The sequence below is a fragment of the Cucurbita pepo genome, chromosome LG13 (assembly GCF_002806865.2).
Source record: "Cucurbita pepo subsp. pepo cultivar mu-cu-16 chromosome LG13, ASM280686v2, whole genome shotgun sequence".
Classification (NCBI taxonomy): Eukaryota; Viridiplantae; Streptophyta; class Magnoliopsida; order Cucurbitales; family Cucurbitaceae; genus Cucurbita; species Cucurbita pepo.
The window spans coordinates 8,511,570-8,529,194 of NC_036650.1; the positions used below are offsets into that span (position 1 = coordinate 8,511,570).

Sequence of the window (17,625 nt, forward strand, 5' to 3'; positions counted from 1 at the left end):
ATGAGGAATATGCATGGAGTTCAAAAGCGCCCACGCTTCTTGGCCTCTGCCTTCGGTGAATTCTGACCAATCAAATCTGTTTTGAATCCACGTCGGCATATCCATGCTGACTCATCAGCAGTGATGGAGCTTGCACAGAAATAAAGATATCAATTTACGCTTTTAATTTTAAATTTAAAAAAAATATATCCGAATTTTAATCCATCTAAAAATTTATTGTTTCAATTATCAATAATTAATAACACTTATTTAATATTATCAAATTAATCTAATATTAAAATTAGTTCTTGAATTGGCAAAAAAAAAAATTGAAACTTATTTAAGGCCTTTTCAACGTGTGGGCTTTATGGAGTCTATGGGCCTGAGTGTGGACATATTTGAGTTGAGGATTATATATATATATATATTAATAATTATTATCCATTTTATTGTTCCTTTAATTTTGTAATTTGCTTTTGTCCTTTGGTTTAGGGTTTAGAGAAGGGTATGGTTGGAAATGGGTTTCTCAAATAAATCCCATCGATGGAATGGCATCCCATTTATGTTGTGTGGGCCCCGTGATGCCATTTTCTTTTTCCAATTTTTGTATTAATGGTTGTTAAATTTGAGCTTATGAAAGACACATTTCTACTCACCAAACTACATTAAATTCAATTAATTATACAACCCTATTCTACTTTAATTATGTTTATTTCATAAGGATGTGTCACAATTTTAAAATTCTTTCCCTCCCTCTCTAATTCGTCTAAAGGTTATGTCAATCTAACTATATATATATATATATAATAAATGTTTAGATTTATATCAACTTGAGTATAATTCAATTAGTTAACACATCATATACTCACTATCAAAAATGTTTGTAAGATCTCATATCAATTGGAGAAGAGAACAAAAATATTTCTTGTAAAGGTAGGGAAACCTTTCTCTGACATAGACATTTTAAAATCGTGGGGTGACGGCCAAACATTATGAGCCAAAGCAGATAAGATTTGTCAGAGATGGCATTGGACTGTTATAAATGGTATTAAAACTCGACATTGGACGTTGTGCCAGCCAAGACGTTGAACTTTTAAGGGTGGTAAATTGTGAGATCTCACATCAATTAGAGAGGATAATGAAACATTCGGGTATGGAAATCTCCCATACCAAAAACGTTTTAAAAACTTGAGAGAAAATTAAACATAAAAGTCTAAATATGACAATATTTACCAATGGAGTTATGAGATTAGAAAATTTAAACAATAATGAAATGGCATGTTCCTACGGTTCACTATTTATTTATTTATTTTATTATTATTATTATTATTATTATTATTTTTGTCTAAAGGAATCCACATTGGCCTTTTTCTCAATCCATGGTCAAATTTTCTTTAAAATAATTTTAAAAAATATTATAAAATAACAAAAAAAAAAACGGATTGAATATATACATATACACACTTTAATTTATATAACCACACATTGAACTTTATGAATTAAAATAATACCTTATTTTATATCGAAGTAGATTGTCGAATAATTATTTAATTGCTATTTGAAGTATTGAGCAAATATGCCAATTTCTCGGTCTCTTAAAACATTAAATTCAATTAAAAGCGTAAGATTTTTAAAATTACAATTTTATAAAAATGTCATTAAAATATAATGATTATATTAGAACATAGCAAGTAATTTAGAACGACAGATCGAATGAGTTTGAATAATCTAATTTTCTCAAAATTTGGAAATTATATTTATTGTTCACAAGGCAACCATCAATTATATTGATTATTGTATAATCCAGATTATTACCCAAAAGAAGAGGCTAAAAACTGCAAACAATTAAAGAATTTATGTGCAAATGGAAATGGCAGCCCTTGAAATCAGCTGATTTGATCTATGGGTATCGAGATCTCACCTTGGCCGCTAGCTGATGAATTTCCGGCGGGTCGGTTGCCGGCGTCGGCTTCCGTTGATTCAGAAGCTGACTGTTGTTCGAACAGCGATTGACGACACGTCGGACACGACGAGTGGGAAGCCAACCAGGTATCGATACATCGGACGTGAAATCCGTGGTTACATTTTGGAAGCACTTTAATTTTCTCTCCGGCGATGAAATCTCCCAGGCAGATAGGGCAATCCGTTTCTCGAATCCCTAGACCCGACTCCGACCCGTATACGGTGACCGGAAGTTTGCGTAATGCGCTTTTCTTCAGCCCTGTTGCGGCGAGGCGCGAGGCTGTGCCGCCGCCTGTCTCGAAGGAGAATCGCCGGCTGCAGCGAAGGGCACAGCGAACGATTGAGTTCAATCCTAGAGCGCAAATCAGTGCGCAGAGTAACGCAGCAAGGATTATCACCATGTTCGTGTCGAAATTGGCTTCGTTGGTATACGAATTTCGCGTTCTGCTTCCATTCGACGGCGCCTCCGTCGTATTGGCGTCGAGGAGGAGGCGGTGGGGACGGGGACGGTGGTGATCGGACACCATCGCCATAGGAGCAGCTAACAACTTCAAAACAACTTCAAAACAACTTCAAAACAACTTCAAAACAACTTCAAAACAACTTCAAAACAACAGCAGGACTGATGCTGCCAAAGGTAATTCTCTTTAGATCTTCAACCTGTTTGATGAAATTCCGCAGTGAAACTTGATAATTCAAAACCCCTTAGTTCTTTGATGAGCGAATCTAACAACAAGAGAGACTGAAAATAGAAAGTTCATATCACTCATGTGCCAATCAAACCCTTGTGTTCTCTGTTCCTGATCTGCCTTCAACTAGAAAGGACGATGAACAATGATCCTTTAAGAGCTAAATCAATCAATTCTTAGTATTCCAACGAAGTTTCAAAGCATCTTACAAGTCAGTGACCACTCAAAAAACCAATACACAAGAACATGCCAAACAATAGTATCCATGGCTGCAAAAAGCTCTACTTCCCATGGCAGACCTTCTCAAAGGAACAAATCAGGATAAACACCAAAAGAACTGAAAAAAACGCCCAAACAACCCCACTGTAAGAAACTAAGAACTCCCAGATAGAATTTTGCAGTGGCCAAAGAAGAGAGGAAGAGAAGAAAATCATAGAAATGAGGTGGGGGTATTTGAATAGAAGCAAAGGAGAGAGAGTTGAGTAGAATTGGGATATGGACAAGAAAATTAACAGCAAAAAAAAGGGTTTATTGTAGTGATACATAAAGGTAAAGGGGGTGAGATGGGGTAGGCAATAATTAGAAGAAAATGGAGGTTTCATTATTAATTGAGAAGAACAGAGACAAAAAAACTGGGCTGTAATGGGTACCCGATCCTCGATTAATCAAAAGATTAGACAGTATAAATAAATGCTGATTCTTAGCACAAAATCTTTCTCTTACTCTTCCTTTTTATTATCATCTTTTTGCTTTTAAACTTCAAAAAGTTGAAGTAAGCTGTCACTTTGGCTTGGAGCAGTGGCAAATGTTCCACCCAAACTCTCTGTCTGGGTAACATTTGATGTCCTACTAGGTTGTTTCTTTCTCTGGATCATATGGTTTTTACTTTAAGATTACATTGCCTTTCCTTTCCTTCCTTTCCCTTCTCTTACGAGACCCATATCAATTGAGCAGGAGAACGAATCTTTCCTTGTAAGAGTGTGAAAATCTCTTTTTAATATATGTGTTTTAAACGACGATACGTAAGGACCAAAACGGATAATATTTGCTAGCGGTGGGTTTGGATTGCTACAAATGGTATTAGAGCTAGTTAATGTACCGTACGAGACACTGCTCAGAATAGGGTATGACCCTCTTCATAGTATACGCGTTTTAATACGTGAGGCTGACAACAATACGTAACGGACCAAAACGAACGATACTTGTTAGCAGTGGGCTTGAATTGTCACATTCCTCCCGCATCCACATCTAACTTTGTATGGAAATAACATGTTTATGTGAGGAGAAAATGAAAAAGGCAAATTTGATAAGTATTTATGGGATGGAGTATTTTATTGATAAGGACTAATGTGAGAAAGGGAAGACATTTAGGAATCAAAGGGCAATTGATGAACGGCTGTGGGGCATTGTCGATGAAACGAAGCCAAAGAGGCACATGGGAGGTCACGTGGCTGAGGGAAGCTTTGTCCATGGCTCACTCAATATTCACTCGGATTTCCCACCCACTTAAAGGTAAATAAATCTCTAATTTAGTTTGACTNTATTTTTTTTTTTTTTTTTTTTTTTTTTTTTTTGCCCATTTGGAGTAATTTGATTGGCTTTCAATGAAATCGATCATGGTAATATACCAAGTTATTTGTGGATGTTGCGATATTTTGATAATTTGATGAGTGGGGATTAGGAACGTGTTGGAGTATTAATTTTTTAGTAGCCCGATGCAACACAATGTATGAAATTTTCTTTGCAGTCTTTGTGTGTTTTAGGGGCTACAAATTTCACTTATGACTTCGGGTGTGCATGCCTGCTTCATAATTGAATGTCAGTCTTTCACTGGGTCTCCAATGAGACAAGAGTTGAACCTAATTGTTAAGCTCGATGGTTGTGCATGTACCCTACTGGGTAGAACAAGGAATCGTAGTTAAACATACAAAGGAAAGGGATAGTTGTCTTCGGGTAGAGAGTCAACCTAGCTAACACGCCTACTATAACATTCAACCACCAAAATTCAGAAGAAGAAAAAAGAGAGGATCGAAGGCTCGTTTTATGACCAGATAGAGAAGACAAGTTAAAACATTCCAACATAAACAGTGCAGTCATATTTTGTAGTAGGAAANGTAGGGAAAAAAAAAAAAAAAAAAAAGTCGATCATCCTCATCTTTAAACACAACTAAGAGAAGGAATATGTTGACTAAGTCTACATTACTTTAAATATGATTTTGTAAGTTTATTTGATTTTTGGACAAAAACTCTATCATTCTATAAATTTTATGTATCACATCCATAAACAAATTGTTGAGTTTGAATTGAATTCAATTAATGGTGTGAACGTTCCTTCTACTATAATTTTAATCAAAACATAGGAATAGTAAGTAACTCTTCCAAAAAATATTAGGTACTACATTTAAGGATGTCACATTCTATCGCACTGTCTAACCAATCTCTTTCAAATAAAACGTTAAGCAAAAGAGTTAAATAAAGTTAAAGGTTCGAGTGATATTTTGTCTTGTCCATTTTTTTTTTTTTATAGATAAACGTTAAAAAAATATATATATGGAAAGTGAAAGATACAAGTGGATGAGGTTGTAAAAAAGATAAAGTGAAAGAATAAAGCGACAAAGAAGTGAATTTTATGAATTTCTTACCTCAAAATTATGATAAATTTAGACCGAATAATTTAATTACCAAACAAAATACAAAAGGGACCATTTTTAAAGGTTCCAGAAATCAATTGGAAGTAAAGGCATCTAAAATTGATGAATTATTTATTTATTATTTTTTATTTATAATTAGTTGGAATTGGAGTGGGTCCCTACAACCAACCTCTTGCCTGCGGAAGTGGGAAACTATAAACGACAATAGTTTCAATGTCATCATTTCTAATAGATGTTATCTTTACAAAATAATTTCTATAAATATTATTTGTTTTCTTTTCTATTTTAAAAGTACTTTATTTCTTAAAGGCAGTGTTGAATATATATACATATATATATATATATATATTATGTTTTTACTATAATTATTTCTTTGTTTGGTAAGACATTAAAATTTGGTTTTATTTGAATAATGATGGTGGTTAGCTTTTGTAATAAAATTTGTTATTATTTAAATTCGTTTAAATGTAGATTTATTGTGCATAAATTATTTAAAATAAAAATAACAAAAAAGGCTGTCGTTTCCTTTATTTTCATATAAAAACAAAATTTAAAATGAACTTCCTGCGTTGGCCGTTCTTTGAACTCCCCAACAAAGAAAGGGGTTAAATGGTAATTTCAATCTTGGTCCCCTTGATGGGCTCTATACAGAATGGGCTTTTCTACTTCTATATTGGGCTACATCATCTAGGCCCAAGTTTACTGGTGAAATGTAATGGGCTTCATACCCAAGACTGAGTTTGTGAACTGGAAGTAAAGATTCTTGTAGTTGCAGCTATAGGCCCAAGGTATCATTTTGGTCAAATTACCCATGCTTAGTCACTAAAATTTTCAACTATTTACTGTTAATTTTCTTGCTAATACGTTGCTGTAATTAATTTTAATCGACTTTCGTTAAAAATTATGTATATATATATATAACAGTCCAAGATCCAACATCGGTTGGAGAGGACAACAAATCATTTCCTATAAGAGTGCAGAAACTACTCTCTAGTAAACGCGTTATAAAATTATGAGGTTGACTGTGGTACGTAACGAGTCAAAACGGACAATATTTGCTAGTGATGGGCTTTGACTATTACAAATGGTATTAGAGCTAGACACCGAGTTGTGTGCCATAAATGACACTAGGCCTCCGAGGGGGTGGATTGTGAGGTCTCACAAATTCCTTATAAAAGTGTAGAAACCAATCGTGAGACTAACGACAATACGTAGCGAGCTAAAATCGACAATGTCTATTCGTGGTGGCCTCTTCCATTATTTAAAGGGTTGAAGTTTAAGAAAAGGAAGCAAAAATGGATTGGAAAATGAGAAGTGGGGGGGGGGGGGTAAGGGATGGTCCTAGAAAGGGTGAAGACCTAAGTGGCACAGAAATAAATGCACATGGGGTTGTAGGGCCGCATGCCCTTTTCCATGGCCCTCCCAAGATTGCCGTTGTCCCTCAACTGGGAGGAGTTGGTTAGTTTTGGTAGGCTGAGACAGCGTCCCTTCCCCGCTGACCGCTGTCTCTGTGAACCAAATCTCACTCGCCCAACTTGTTCCCAAATGGGTCACGTCCCTTTGCTTAGGCCACTTTCAAATCCCCTTTTCTTGTTGGATAAACATTGCCCCTTTCCCTCCCCACATGCCCTTCCTGTGGATCTCCTTTCTCTTCCTACTTCCATCACTATATTATTATTATTATTATTATTATTATTATTATTATTATTATTATTATTAAAGCTATATTTTAAATATATGTTACTTACACGAATCTTCCTTATTATTTTAAAATCTAACAGAAAGGGATTTCTCTTCGTAATAATTTTATTGCCTAATTTTAAAATATTTAAAGTTAATTTTGATTTATTAAAGTGCATTATTTAAGGAAAAGACTTACCATAAGAGTTTTTTACCATCAAAGTCAAAACATGTTTCATTTCACTTAAAACAGTAAAAACCAACAGACAGTTCGAAAAAGTTGGTCTCTCTTTGTCACATATGTTGTCTTCGTGTCTCCCCCCACATTCTTATTGCCATATATATATATATATATATATATTATGATGATTTCTTCACCTCCTCATGCACAAAGAGACACACTTTATGGAAGATTTTGTTTCTCGCCACCGATCTATTAATGTTCTTCCCACGTGTATTTTCATCTTTTTACAAAATCAATTTTACGTAACTCTCCATGCCTAAGATTTGAAACATAATTCAGAATTTGAATCCGTCACTTAATGATCCCGACATTCTCCTTCATCTCCTGCGACATGATTACGTTACCTACTCCTCGCTTTTTAAAAGTGAAGACTATCCTTATAGACCAACACGAATCTTCCCAACATGCTTTGTACTCACTCAGGTGCATCTCAATAAAATTCTTAAGAGATTACCTAACATAAAATTGATTCAAGTAAAACACATTTAATCATGAAATTCTTATGATGAGCCACAAAAAATGGAGGTTCACCTGGTTGGCATAGATAGTAACTTTCACCTCCTATCCTAGTGTCACTCTCTTTCGAAAGTTCACCTTTTTGCTCGTTCATACGATAGTTTTCGTTCTAATATACGAGGAAAATGTTTCAAGACACATCGAGCATATGAATTGACTACAACCTATCAACTTGAAATGAGCGTTTATCGACAAGTTTTATATAACGTCACATAAAAAAATCATTATAATATTACTTCCTCTTTAACTAACATTAAGTTAAACAATTCATCAACACCGTATTTTTCGTCTCTTTTACGGCATAACAAATGATTTGAAAACAGACTCTCATTCGTTAGATATAAGTGATCATCAAGATTTTATGATTGGCGTCGAGCTTATTCCATCTAATTCAACGGGCATTCTCAATATTAAACCAATATATAATTGAATTACATGAAGAGAGCGAGGCAAAAATAGAACCCAAAAAAAAAGTAAGAATATAAAAGGAGAAAAAAGGGGAAAAAATGACGTGGCAGGGGAAAACCTAGGAAAAAAGGGTTAGTGTTGATGTTGGTGGGGATTTAAAATTTATGTCACAACAAAAGTCGGTGTCCGACAATATATATGTTTTGATTTGTCTTTGAAATATGGGCGCTAATATCGCCCCTTCCATGTGCCTCCCTAACATGGTAGACCCCTTTATTCATATACCCCTTTCAATTCATTTTATTATTATTATTATTATTATTTTTATTTGAAAGCTCTTAAAATAAATTCCATAAATCAACTTCAACTATTAAAATTAATGAAATCATAAACTTATTTTTTTATAATCAAATGCATAAATATATAAATTTAGACTTTCGAGATCTAAAACGTGACAAATTTATGAAAATCATAAACTTAATTAATTAATTTTTTTATAAAAAAAGTCAAAATAAAAAAAAAATGTAAATATTTACGAGTTCACTCACGAGAAATAGCATCAAACTCATTGATCCTAGCAGGTCATCATTCCCACGGTACCCAAGTAATATTTTTTAGATTAACATCGAGGTGTGGGATTCGAACCTTAGAGTTTTTGGTCGATGATATATACTTTATGTTACTAACACAAGCTTCGAGCTGGTTGGGTGCTAACGTAAACGACCTTAATAGAGCCATCAACTTAATCAAACCCTCTATTTTAAAGTTGGAGTTAGTTGAATTAATTGAATTAAAGAATCAAATAAATATTCGTAATTAATTAAAATGAGATAATGGAAAAAAGTATAGGGGACCTAAATCAAGGGGCTTTTGTTGTATAATTCTAATAAATAATAATAATAATAATAATAATAAGCGCAATTTTAGGTATCCTAACGGCACAGATTCCAAACTGCCATTTCCCAACGAACAAATATGAGCCACGTGGAAATTACGTATTCCCCATCCAAGAAAAACAAAAAGCATGTGCATGTGGGCCCCACCTGTTTAAAGAGTTGGTACTCCATTTCAGACACCTCCCATGTGCCTTTCTTTCTTCCTCCTTCCCTACTCTTTTAATTATATTAAATTATCTTTATTATTATTCCTAAATTATAAGATTTTGTGTTTAATTAAAAAATTATAATTAATTAACGTTGTGGTTTTACGATTATACCCCTCATTTTAATTTCTTTATTTTTTTTTCGATTTTGTCCCAATCTCCACCACAATTATAGCCAACTTGTAATTTTCTCCAACTGCAAACCTTTTTCCCTCTATTTAAATAAACCCTTCGTCTATTTCCCACTCCACACTACAAGTTCATACAAACCTCATTCCTTTTCCCTCTCCTCCAATGGTTTCCTCACCAATCTCTGCTTTTTCTGTTCTTTTCCTACTTTTTATCCCTGCAATCTCCGCCGATTACGGCGGAGTGCAGTCCGGCCACGCTACCTTTTATGGCGGTGGAGACGCCTCCGGCACAATGGGTAAATAACTGATAATCGAGCATCTTCATTTTTTGTGTTTTGTGGGTTTTTGTGGTAATCGGGAAATGGGTATTTGTTTTTGTCAGGTGGGGCTTGTGGGTATGGGAATTTGTACAGTCAAGGATATGGGACGAACACGGCGGCGCTGAGTACGGCTCTGTTTAACAATGGGCTGAGCTGTGGGTCTTGCTATGAAATCACTTGTAGCAGTGATCCCAAATGGTGTCTTCCTGGAAAAATCATTGTCACTGCCACTAATTTCTGTCCCCCAAACTTGGCTCTCTCCAACAACAATGGCGGCTGGTGTAACCCTCCTCTGCAACACTTCGACTTGGCAGAGCCTGCTTTTCTACAAATCGCTCAGTACCATGCCGGGATTGTCCCTGTCTCCTTCCGAAGGTCTTACACCATTCTAACTAAAAACCAAATGATTCCATAAATAAAACATGCTCTGTTTTTTTTCTTCTGATGCTCTGTTTTTTTTCTCATGCTCTGTTTTTTTCTTTAAAGTCAGATTTTAATGAGTGGTTTGATGAATTACAGAGTACCATGCGTGAAGAAGGGAGGGATAAGGTTGACGATAAACGGCCATTCATACTTCAACTTGGTACTGATTACCAACGTGGGCGGCGCCGGCGACGTCCACTCGGTGTCAATCAAAGGGTCCAAAACTGGATGGCAAGCGATGTCCAGAAATTGGGGACAGAACTGGCAGAGCAACAATTACTTGAACGGACAGAGTCTCTCTTTCCAAATCACCACCAGCGACGGCCGCACTGTCACCAGCTACAACGCCGTTCCGGCCAACTGGCAGTTCGGCCAGACATTCGAGGCGGGCCAGTTCTGAAATAAACTTCACCCATAAATTGTGCTCGAGAGAGGGTAAGACAGGGTAGAGTAGGAAGATCTCCGGCACCGTCGCGACGGTGGCCGGCTATTGCAGTGGTGGTTGACTCGCACCCGCTAGCTCTTTGGGATATCAAAATACATATATAAATATATATATAGAAAAATACTGTGTGTAGTAAGAAAAAATAGTTAAGCAGTAAGTAGAAACGTGGCATATTCCCATTGGCTATTTTTAGCAGTGAATTGTTGACTTAGTCCTCCCAATTTATTAATATGAGGATATTGCATTACTGTCTTTTCCCCTTGGGAATCATGTTTAAATTCAAAACTTCTTTTACTTTTCATATCATTAAAGATAATTAATGAAAGTTTAACGTAATAAATGAGTTATAATCCATCTATTAATCAAGCTTAAGGACATAGTTACAACTTTTCATAAATATTTTAAAATTAACGACTAATTAAGGTATGTATGTTATTGATTGCACTTTAAAGTCTAGTTTTAATTCCCTTTCTACTTTTTCTAAGTTGAATTAATGTCGATGCTCATAGTTGCATGTTACGTACATCGTGGAGCTTATTTACTATGCCCAAAGTAACGATAATAAAGGCAAATTTGGAGAGATAGATGAACGGAAATGAAAGCAAGGAATACTAAGTTAGGATTTGAAATAAAATGAGGAAAAGGAATAAAGTTGGAAAGTTTGGTAGTTTGCATTTGGAAGTAGAATTTGGGATGCAAAGAATAGACAAATGAAAGAGTAAAAAGAAAGGTCGACATGAACACGACACTTAATGGACGAGACATAGATTATCATTTTATCTACTTAATGATTTGATTCTTAGTCCTGTTAAATCAGTAAAAGAAAAATAGAGATATCCATGTGGAGTGGCGGGGACGAGAAAACTTCACCATCTCCATTCTCGAGGAATGAAATTTAGAAAGTCTCTCCCCACTTCTTTCCTCATTCTTCGTTTAAATGGGAAATCCCGACCCCATTTAGGGCAGNAAAAAAAAAAAAAAAAAAAAAAAAAAAAAAAAAAAAAAAAAAGAGGGAGAGAAATGGAGAACAAATATGAACTAAATGATTTGGGGTTGAGTATTCAACAATGGGCCCTTTTGTGGGTTGGTCCATACTGGACCAAAAGGAATTCAACCTCAGGATTAGATCCAGACCAACCAGATTCAAAAGCTTGCCCCATTTACAAGTATTCATAAATATACAGAAATAAACATGTTCATAGGTATCCAATAACCTTCAAGAATCCAGTTAACCAGGCATTCATTTGTGATGAAACAGTAATACAATTATCCCGTGGTTTAGTACAACTGCAGAAAACTATAGGTAGCATTATTCATTGATGTTTATCCTTCGACAAACTACCAGGGAGTCTGCTGAAAACACTCTCATCCATCACTCTATAATGCTTTCTAAATTGTTGGCGGATCATTCCGCAGCATCTGTCAACGTGTTTATCGTATTTGCTGTACAAGGCGGGGACAGTTATCGAGATGATTGTTCCTGTCATCGAGTTAAATGAACAAAAAACAATATCACAGGTTGGGGGAGGGGAGTATAATTACATTTGCTAGATCGGTAAACTGAGTAAAAAGCATGAAAATGAAGGTCATGACAATGAGAGAGCATTAAAGAACATGGTGAATGGACCAGAAACAAACCAAATTCTTGAACGTTTACTCATTGACAAGGATCAAAAGTAAACTACAGGTGGAATGATTGCCATAATTTACCCACAAATGAAACTTATATGAACTAAAAATATGTCATACTAAGCGTTTTAGGATGTTCGTACGTACCGATATATGCAAAGGTGAAGAAAGAAAGGTAGCTACCAAGGACGGATAAAAGCCACAAACAGATCACCATCTGCAAAGGTGTTTGCAAGGTTAGCCAAAAACGAAGAACAGAAAAGCAACATTATCAGGTTGAAGTGAAGATCGAGTTTATGTATTCTTTAAACTGTCCTGTAAGCATTTGCTGCCTCAGGCTTGAGCAACACTTGGTTGCCAATCCAAATGGCGTCGATCGATGGGTGTATATCGATATCGATCTATTCTTTTCAGATGAAAAGTACTTAAAGCCAATGAATAATTTTCAGTTTTGCCCATATAATTCAAGTATCCAATAAACTACTAACCCTGAAAAAGAGTTTGAAATCATTGCCAAGTGTGATATCATGAGCTACAAGTAATGCATTATTGATTTTCGCCCGAAATGATGCAGCGACATTATCGACGAATTCCTCGGACAAGACCAGCTGTGGTAATGTTTGAAGCTGCCTGCACAGAAGGAAAATGAAGAAGATCCAACAGGAAAAACACATTATCTGCTGGAAAGAAGAAAAAGGTATTCTGTAAGAGATCGTAAGCAAGAACTTGAAAGTGAATCAGAACATAAGTCAGCGAAAGCCATACTTCTTTCGAAACGCAGCAAAGTTGGCACGAAGAAACAATAGGACGACCAAAACCAGCAAGACATCCGAACATGTTGTCAACAATGGCAATCCAGAGTGCTCAATTAGAAGCCAAAATACTGTAGCAACAACAACAATGCCGAAAGAAACATGCCGCTGTTTCCATAGTAGAATATCAGCCGCTAAGCAAAAGAAGGAAGAGTTAAATTCTTGATTATCCAAACAGAAAGGGGATGTCGTAATTTTTTGTTCCTTCTAAAACACAAAGAAAGAATCTGAAAAACTGGAATAGCTAATGTAGAATCTGATTCCCAAAGCAAGAGGTAACAAAAACTCCAAGTTTCAATCGGTCGAAGTCTTAATTCAAATGCAAAAAGGGAAACAGATAAATGAATAGAACATGGACGAATCTGGCAAACCATTTCAGAACATACTCGAAATCAAGCTTCATATTATCCTATGTTTCGTAAACAATCAAAACCCTCAACCATCACCGATTGCAACAAACAGATTCAACGCCGATTCTCGGAAGGGAAGCGAAGGAATATAATTCAGAAACACGAAATTGATCGAGAAACAGAAATTTAGCGGACGGAGAATTAAATACCTTTGCCGCCACCCATGGACTGGTGGAGTGAAGCTGGGCGGTCACATGAGGTGCAGGCTGTGTCTTTTCCGTCGGCGTCTACGTTGCCGGCGCTGTCGCAATTATCGACCATTGCACTTCCGAATTGTCCGGTCAGAAGATTCAGAGTCAAAATTGAAGGTTGAAAAGTTGTGAAGGTTTCGGTATGATCGAGAATTCCCAAGGCAAGGCTCGAAATGGAATTCACGCAACTCAAGAATTTTTTATTTCCATGTTCAAAGCCTTCCCTCTTTCTTCTGCCCTCCGACGCTGAAAATGAAAAAGTCGCTTTTTTTATTTATTTATTTATTTTATTTTATTTTTTTCCCTTTCTCCTTCCTTTTGGTAGAGGGGGTTTGGGTCTTCTTCTATTATTTTAATGCAAACCTTACAGCTGTTTTATGCTTATTATTATTTTCAAGATATATATATAGAACTCCAAATTTATGGAAATGTAACATAATTAAAAAAAAAAATTGAGGGACGACTATTTCTTATAGTTGGTCCGCATCTTTAGGAAAGGGCCCGAGTACATAGACGAGGCGGTCTTGATAATGGGAGGATGAACTTTCCCATTCGAACGGTATCTGCTCGAGGAGCCTATCCATGCCTGCTTATCCAAACCAAACAGTAACCTTTGGTCCTTCGACCTGAGGGTCAAGGTAGAAATCAAGGGTATGGATTGAAGCTGTTCTACTTATTGGGAATGAGATCGCACATGACAAATGAGACTTTATCAATGGCATTGCCCTAGACTTGTTCTAAAAAAACTCGAGGCATTGAGCAAGTGTCAACCCCCCTACATGGTCTTACGACTTTGCGGAAACTTATGTTTTTTGGCAAACAGTCGCTCGAGCTTAGTCACTGCGACCCCTATGTGAGGATGCTAGCTATATGCTTGCTAGCGCAAATGTATTAATATTAAATAATAGACGAAAATATCCGAAAAAGATTGTATAAATATTTTAGGAAAATTACAATTATAAAAAAGTTCATAAAAACGTCTAAAATAACTTTTATTAAATAAGTTAAATTTATTATTATTAATTTATTATTTTTTTATTTTTTTACAGCCCATTGGCCCATTTACTTCGGCCCATTTTCATGAGATGTATTTTTTAGGAATGGGCCAATGGGCTGTAAAAAAAGAAAAGGCAATGGGCCAAAGTGATGAACCCATGTTTCGGGGAAAAGAATGAAAAACAGAAGAACATTGGGGGTTATTTGCAAATATAAGAAATTAGGGATTTCATTTGCTAGGTCACCTTCTGCGTCCTCTTCATATAAAAGGATCACTACCACCAATTCATAAACCCTATTTCAGCCGACGAGCTCTCTGATTCTCTCTGGTTCGCTCGGTCATCTGAGACACTAGAGCTATGGTAACCTGATCTCTCACCACTCTGCTTCGATCCTTCGTTTTCGATTAATAATTTTCTTGACAATCTCTCTTTTGGTTCAGACTTTCAAGCGTAGGAATGGTGGACGCAACAAGCACGGACGCGGACACGTGAAATTTATCCGCTGCTCCAACTGCGGAAAATGCTGCCCCAAGGTACCTAGGGTTTTCTTTTTCCTCTTTCGATGTTCAATCTATTCGTATATGTTTAGCGTCGACGTTGCTCTCGTTTCTATCTATATCTGCTAAACAATATATAGCCATCTGAAATTCTTTCGCGACGCATTTACAATTTAGTAGCTACTGATTTCGTCACATCATTGAACTAAAAAGCGAGCAATTCACCGCCGGTTTTTTACTTTTCCTGTTTCGTTGTTGATATTCTTGGTCTATTTTGTGTTCTAAAGGTTGAGACTCATCAAATGCAATTATCTGTGGAATTTTTCTTCACTGTTTGGTACAGAATATCTAATTATGTTAACTCTTATTGGCTTGAATAGGACAAGGCCATCAAGAGGTTCCTTGTTAGGAACATCGTGGAGCAGGCAGCTGTTAGAGATGTTCAGGAAGCCTGTGTCTATGATCGTATGAGCCTTTTTCTTGATCGCATTCTTTCTTTGCCTTCCATTTTAACAATTCGTGTAATTTCGATATTTGTTTTGGTACAGAGTACACTCTTCCTAAGCTATATGCCAAGATGCAGTACTGTGTTTCTTGTGCTATCCACTCTCACGTTGTGAGGGTTCGATCACGCACTGACAGGAGGAAGCGTGATCCTCCACAGCGCTTCATTAGACGCAGGGTATATCTTCCTATCCACTCTCATTTTGCTAATGATTAATTATGCAAGTCCATATGGGATATTCATCTTTTCTAGCTTTTGCAGATGCATGATTAGCGTATCAACATTAATTTTTTGCAACATGAATGATGAGAATTGACTTTTGAGTTATGTAATAACTGTCCTTACCCAGAGTTATAGGTCGATTCATGAGACTACTGTTTATCATCGTGGTTATTGATAGCCACGATTAAGTAGCCTTGAATATTCATGGGTAACGATTTGTTATCTTGGTGTTTCAATAGTCTTGTCGGACACATGGCCCTTTTTAAAACAAAATCTCACACTTCAAAAATTTGAACATTGCTATTTTGTTTACATGGTAGTTAATAGTATTTGAGATGATAAGTTTGCTGTTTTTTTAGTTTGATATATGGATTATTTATGTTTGTGCGTAGCTGCTCACTAATTATGAATCCGTTTCTCTTGCTTCTCACGAGTACAAATCCATATTGTCTGTTCTTATTTGGTTGAATTCTGTCCATGTTTTCTCAGGAAGATGCACCAAAGCCTGGACAGCCAGGACAGGCTCCTCGCGTTGGAGCTGGCCCTGGAGCTCCACCCCGTGCTTGAAGGAACGTCTTACTTGCTATTTAATTTTCTCATGGTTTCCCAAATTTCGCGGACTTCAATTTTATTAGGTTTTTCAAAATAGTTTGAGGCTTTGTTTTGAGTATCAAATTATGTTCTACTGTTGAATTCTGATTAATTTTTGGTTGAACGGGGTCTACTTGAACATTTTCAATGTTTTTGTAATGGCTCAATTATCTATCATTCCTGTCTCGCATCTCTTTTTTACTTCTAACTCACAATTCTGAAGTTCATTCAGGGTTAGAGAAAAAAAAAATGAAAGTTCCAACGTGTATGTCGTAGCAATATCCAATGTTCAGATGGGTTCTTTGTGAGAGCTCCTCCCTTCGCATGATTTAAAGCTATCACTGAATCGTATGTTCAAATTTAAGTTCAAATAGTTCCGTCCATTAGGAATCCCGTGAAGGTTATTTTGATTTTATTTGAAGTTGTCTAGGAGGCTTTAAAGATTTGTACAATGCCTATCGTAGGATGAAGCTATCACAAATCTATGGTGGGTCGTTCCTTTCACAACACAAATTAACCAATTTTTATAGACCCATTTGTTGGAATCATATAAAACTATTTTTCATACCTTAGAGACTAAGCATATCAAAATAACTAATAGTGAACCACATGACCCAACTAGAAACTAACCCTATATACTTCAGGGAACATGGTTTATTGCTTGTTATTTAATTTAATTTTTTTTTCCAAAATTGACCATTGAGTTGCGAAATACAAAATTATGACTATATTTTGCAAAATTATAACATTTTAAAGAAAATAAAATGTTAAATGAACAATCAAAACAGTTATTTATAATATATATGAACTAAAATATATTACTCTTTTTGTAGTGAAAACAGACATTGATTAGCTAAGCATTTGACATTTGTTGGCAAAAGCATCACATTTTTGGTCATTAGAATTTGCATAAAGCAATGCGTTGAATTTGTATGTAGAACTTAAATGGGGTTGTCGTGGATCCAACGATTGAAAACGTTGTTGCTTAAATACTATATTTTATAAACATTTATACTGCTATTTTAATTTTATCAATGAAATACCTTAATCAATCAGTTATATTCAAATTAATTCTCAAATTCCGTGACAATTTTTTTATTTCCAGGGATCCAGAGCGGTGTATAGAACAACAAACACAGTAACTAACAGAAAACATAATAATCGAATGATTTAAGTTAATGAGTAAACGTTAATTAATAGTACAAATGATTTCATGATAA

The 17,625-nt window shown here is 35.7% G+C and overlaps 4 protein-coding genes across 5 annotated transcripts; 2 read left to right on the forward strand and 2 right to left on the reverse strand.

Moving 5' to 3' along the window:
* Positions 1 to 1,722: 1,722 nt before the first annotated feature.
* Positions 1,723 to 3,643, reverse strand: LOC111808839 (RING-H2 finger protein ATL74-like). Of its 2 annotated transcripts, none has more exons than XM_023695039.1 (2): positions 2,556 to 3,643; positions 1,723 to 2,511 (listed from the first exon to the last, which is right to left on the reverse strand). In XM_023695039.1, the coding sequence occupies exon 2, from the start codon at positions 2,472 to 2,474 to the stop codon at positions 1,866 to 1,868; it is 609 nt and encodes a 202-aa protein (XP_023550807.1). In that variant the 5' UTR covers positions 2,475 to 2,511; positions 2,556 to 3,643; the 3' UTR covers positions 1,723 to 1,865. The 2 variants fall into 2 exon arrangements, with proteins under 2 accessions (XP_023550807.1, XP_023550808.1); XM_023695040.1 differs by having other exon boundaries at positions 1,723 to 2,522.
* Positions 3,644 to 9,461: 5,818 nt separating this feature from the next.
* On the forward strand, positions 9,462 to 10,820 carry LOC111808838 (expansin-A8-like). The gene is made up of 3 exons (XM_023695038.1): positions 9,462 to 9,658; positions 9,745 to 10,057; positions 10,202 to 10,820. The coding sequence occupies exons 1-3, from the start codon at positions 9,526 to 9,528 to the stop codon at positions 10,503 to 10,505; spliced, it is 750 nt and encodes a 249-aa protein (XP_023550806.1). The 5' UTR covers positions 9,462 to 9,525; the 3' UTR covers positions 10,506 to 10,820.
* A 764-nt stretch (positions 10,821 to 11,584) lies between these two features.
* LOC111808149 (reticulon-like protein B16) lies at positions 11,585 to 13,870 on the reverse strand. The gene is made up of 5 exons (XM_023693965.1): positions 13,551 to 13,870; positions 12,945 to 13,125; positions 12,668 to 12,809; positions 12,327 to 12,396; positions 11,585 to 12,030 (listed from the first exon to the last, which is right to left on the reverse strand). The coding sequence occupies exons 1-5, from the start codon at positions 13,660 to 13,662 to the stop codon at positions 11,864 to 11,866; spliced, it is 672 nt and encodes a 223-aa protein (XP_023549733.1). The 5' UTR covers positions 13,663 to 13,870; the 3' UTR covers positions 11,585 to 11,863.
* A 940-nt stretch (positions 13,871 to 14,810) lies between these two features.
* On the forward strand, positions 14,811 to 16,589 carry LOC111808080 (40S ribosomal protein S26-3-like). Its single transcript, XM_023693875.1, has 5 exons — positions 14,811 to 14,950; positions 15,031 to 15,123; positions 15,468 to 15,552; positions 15,636 to 15,769; positions 16,304 to 16,589. Exons 1-5 carry the CDS (start codon positions 14,948 to 14,950, stop codon positions 16,379 to 16,381), a joined length of 393 nt encoding a protein of 130 aa, XP_023549643.1. The 5' UTR covers positions 14,811 to 14,947; the 3' UTR covers positions 16,382 to 16,589.
* Positions 16,590 to 17,625: the final 1,036 nt, after the last annotated feature.

Excerpts from the sequence above, each read along its gene's own strand:
- LOC111808839 (XM_023695039.1), bottom strand. The coding sequence starts at position 2,474 with ATGGCGATGGTGTCCGATCACCACCGTCCCCGTCCCCACCGCCTCCTC.
- LOC111808838 (XM_023695038.1), top strand. The coding sequence starts at position 9,526 with ATGGTTTCCTCACCAATCTCTGCTTTTTCTGTTCTTTTCCTACTTTTT. Across the intron at positions 9,659-9,744 it reads AGACGCCTCCGGCACAATGG|GTGGGGCTTGTGGGTATGGG; the intron begins GTAAATAACTGA and ends TGTTTTTGTCAG. Across the intron at positions 10,058-10,201 it reads GTCCCTGTCTCCTTCCGAAG|AGTACCATGCGTGAAGAAGG; the intron begins GTCTTACACCAT and ends GATGAATTACAG.
- LOC111808149 (XM_023693965.1), bottom strand. The coding sequence starts at position 13,662 with ATGGTCGATAATTGCGACAGCGCCGGCAACGTAGACGCCGACGGAAAA. Across the intron at positions 13,126-13,550 it reads GTCCATGGGTGGCGGCAAAG|CGGCTGATATTCTACTATGG; the intron begins GTATTTAATTCT and ends TCTTTTGCTTAG. Across the intron at positions 12,810-12,944 it reads TTTGCTGCGTTTCGAAAGAA|GCAGCTTCAAACATTACCAC; the intron begins GTATGGCTTTCG and ends CCTTCTGTGCAG.
- LOC111808080 (XM_023693875.1), top strand. Across the intron at positions 15,553-15,635 it reads GGAAGCCTGTGTCTATGATC|AGTACACTCTTCCTAAGCTA; the intron begins GTATGAGCCTTT and ends GTTTTGGTACAG. Across the intron at positions 15,770-16,303 it reads AGCGCTTCATTAGACGCAGG|GAAGATGCACCAAAGCCTGG; the intron begins GTATATCTTCCT and ends ATGTTTTCTCAG.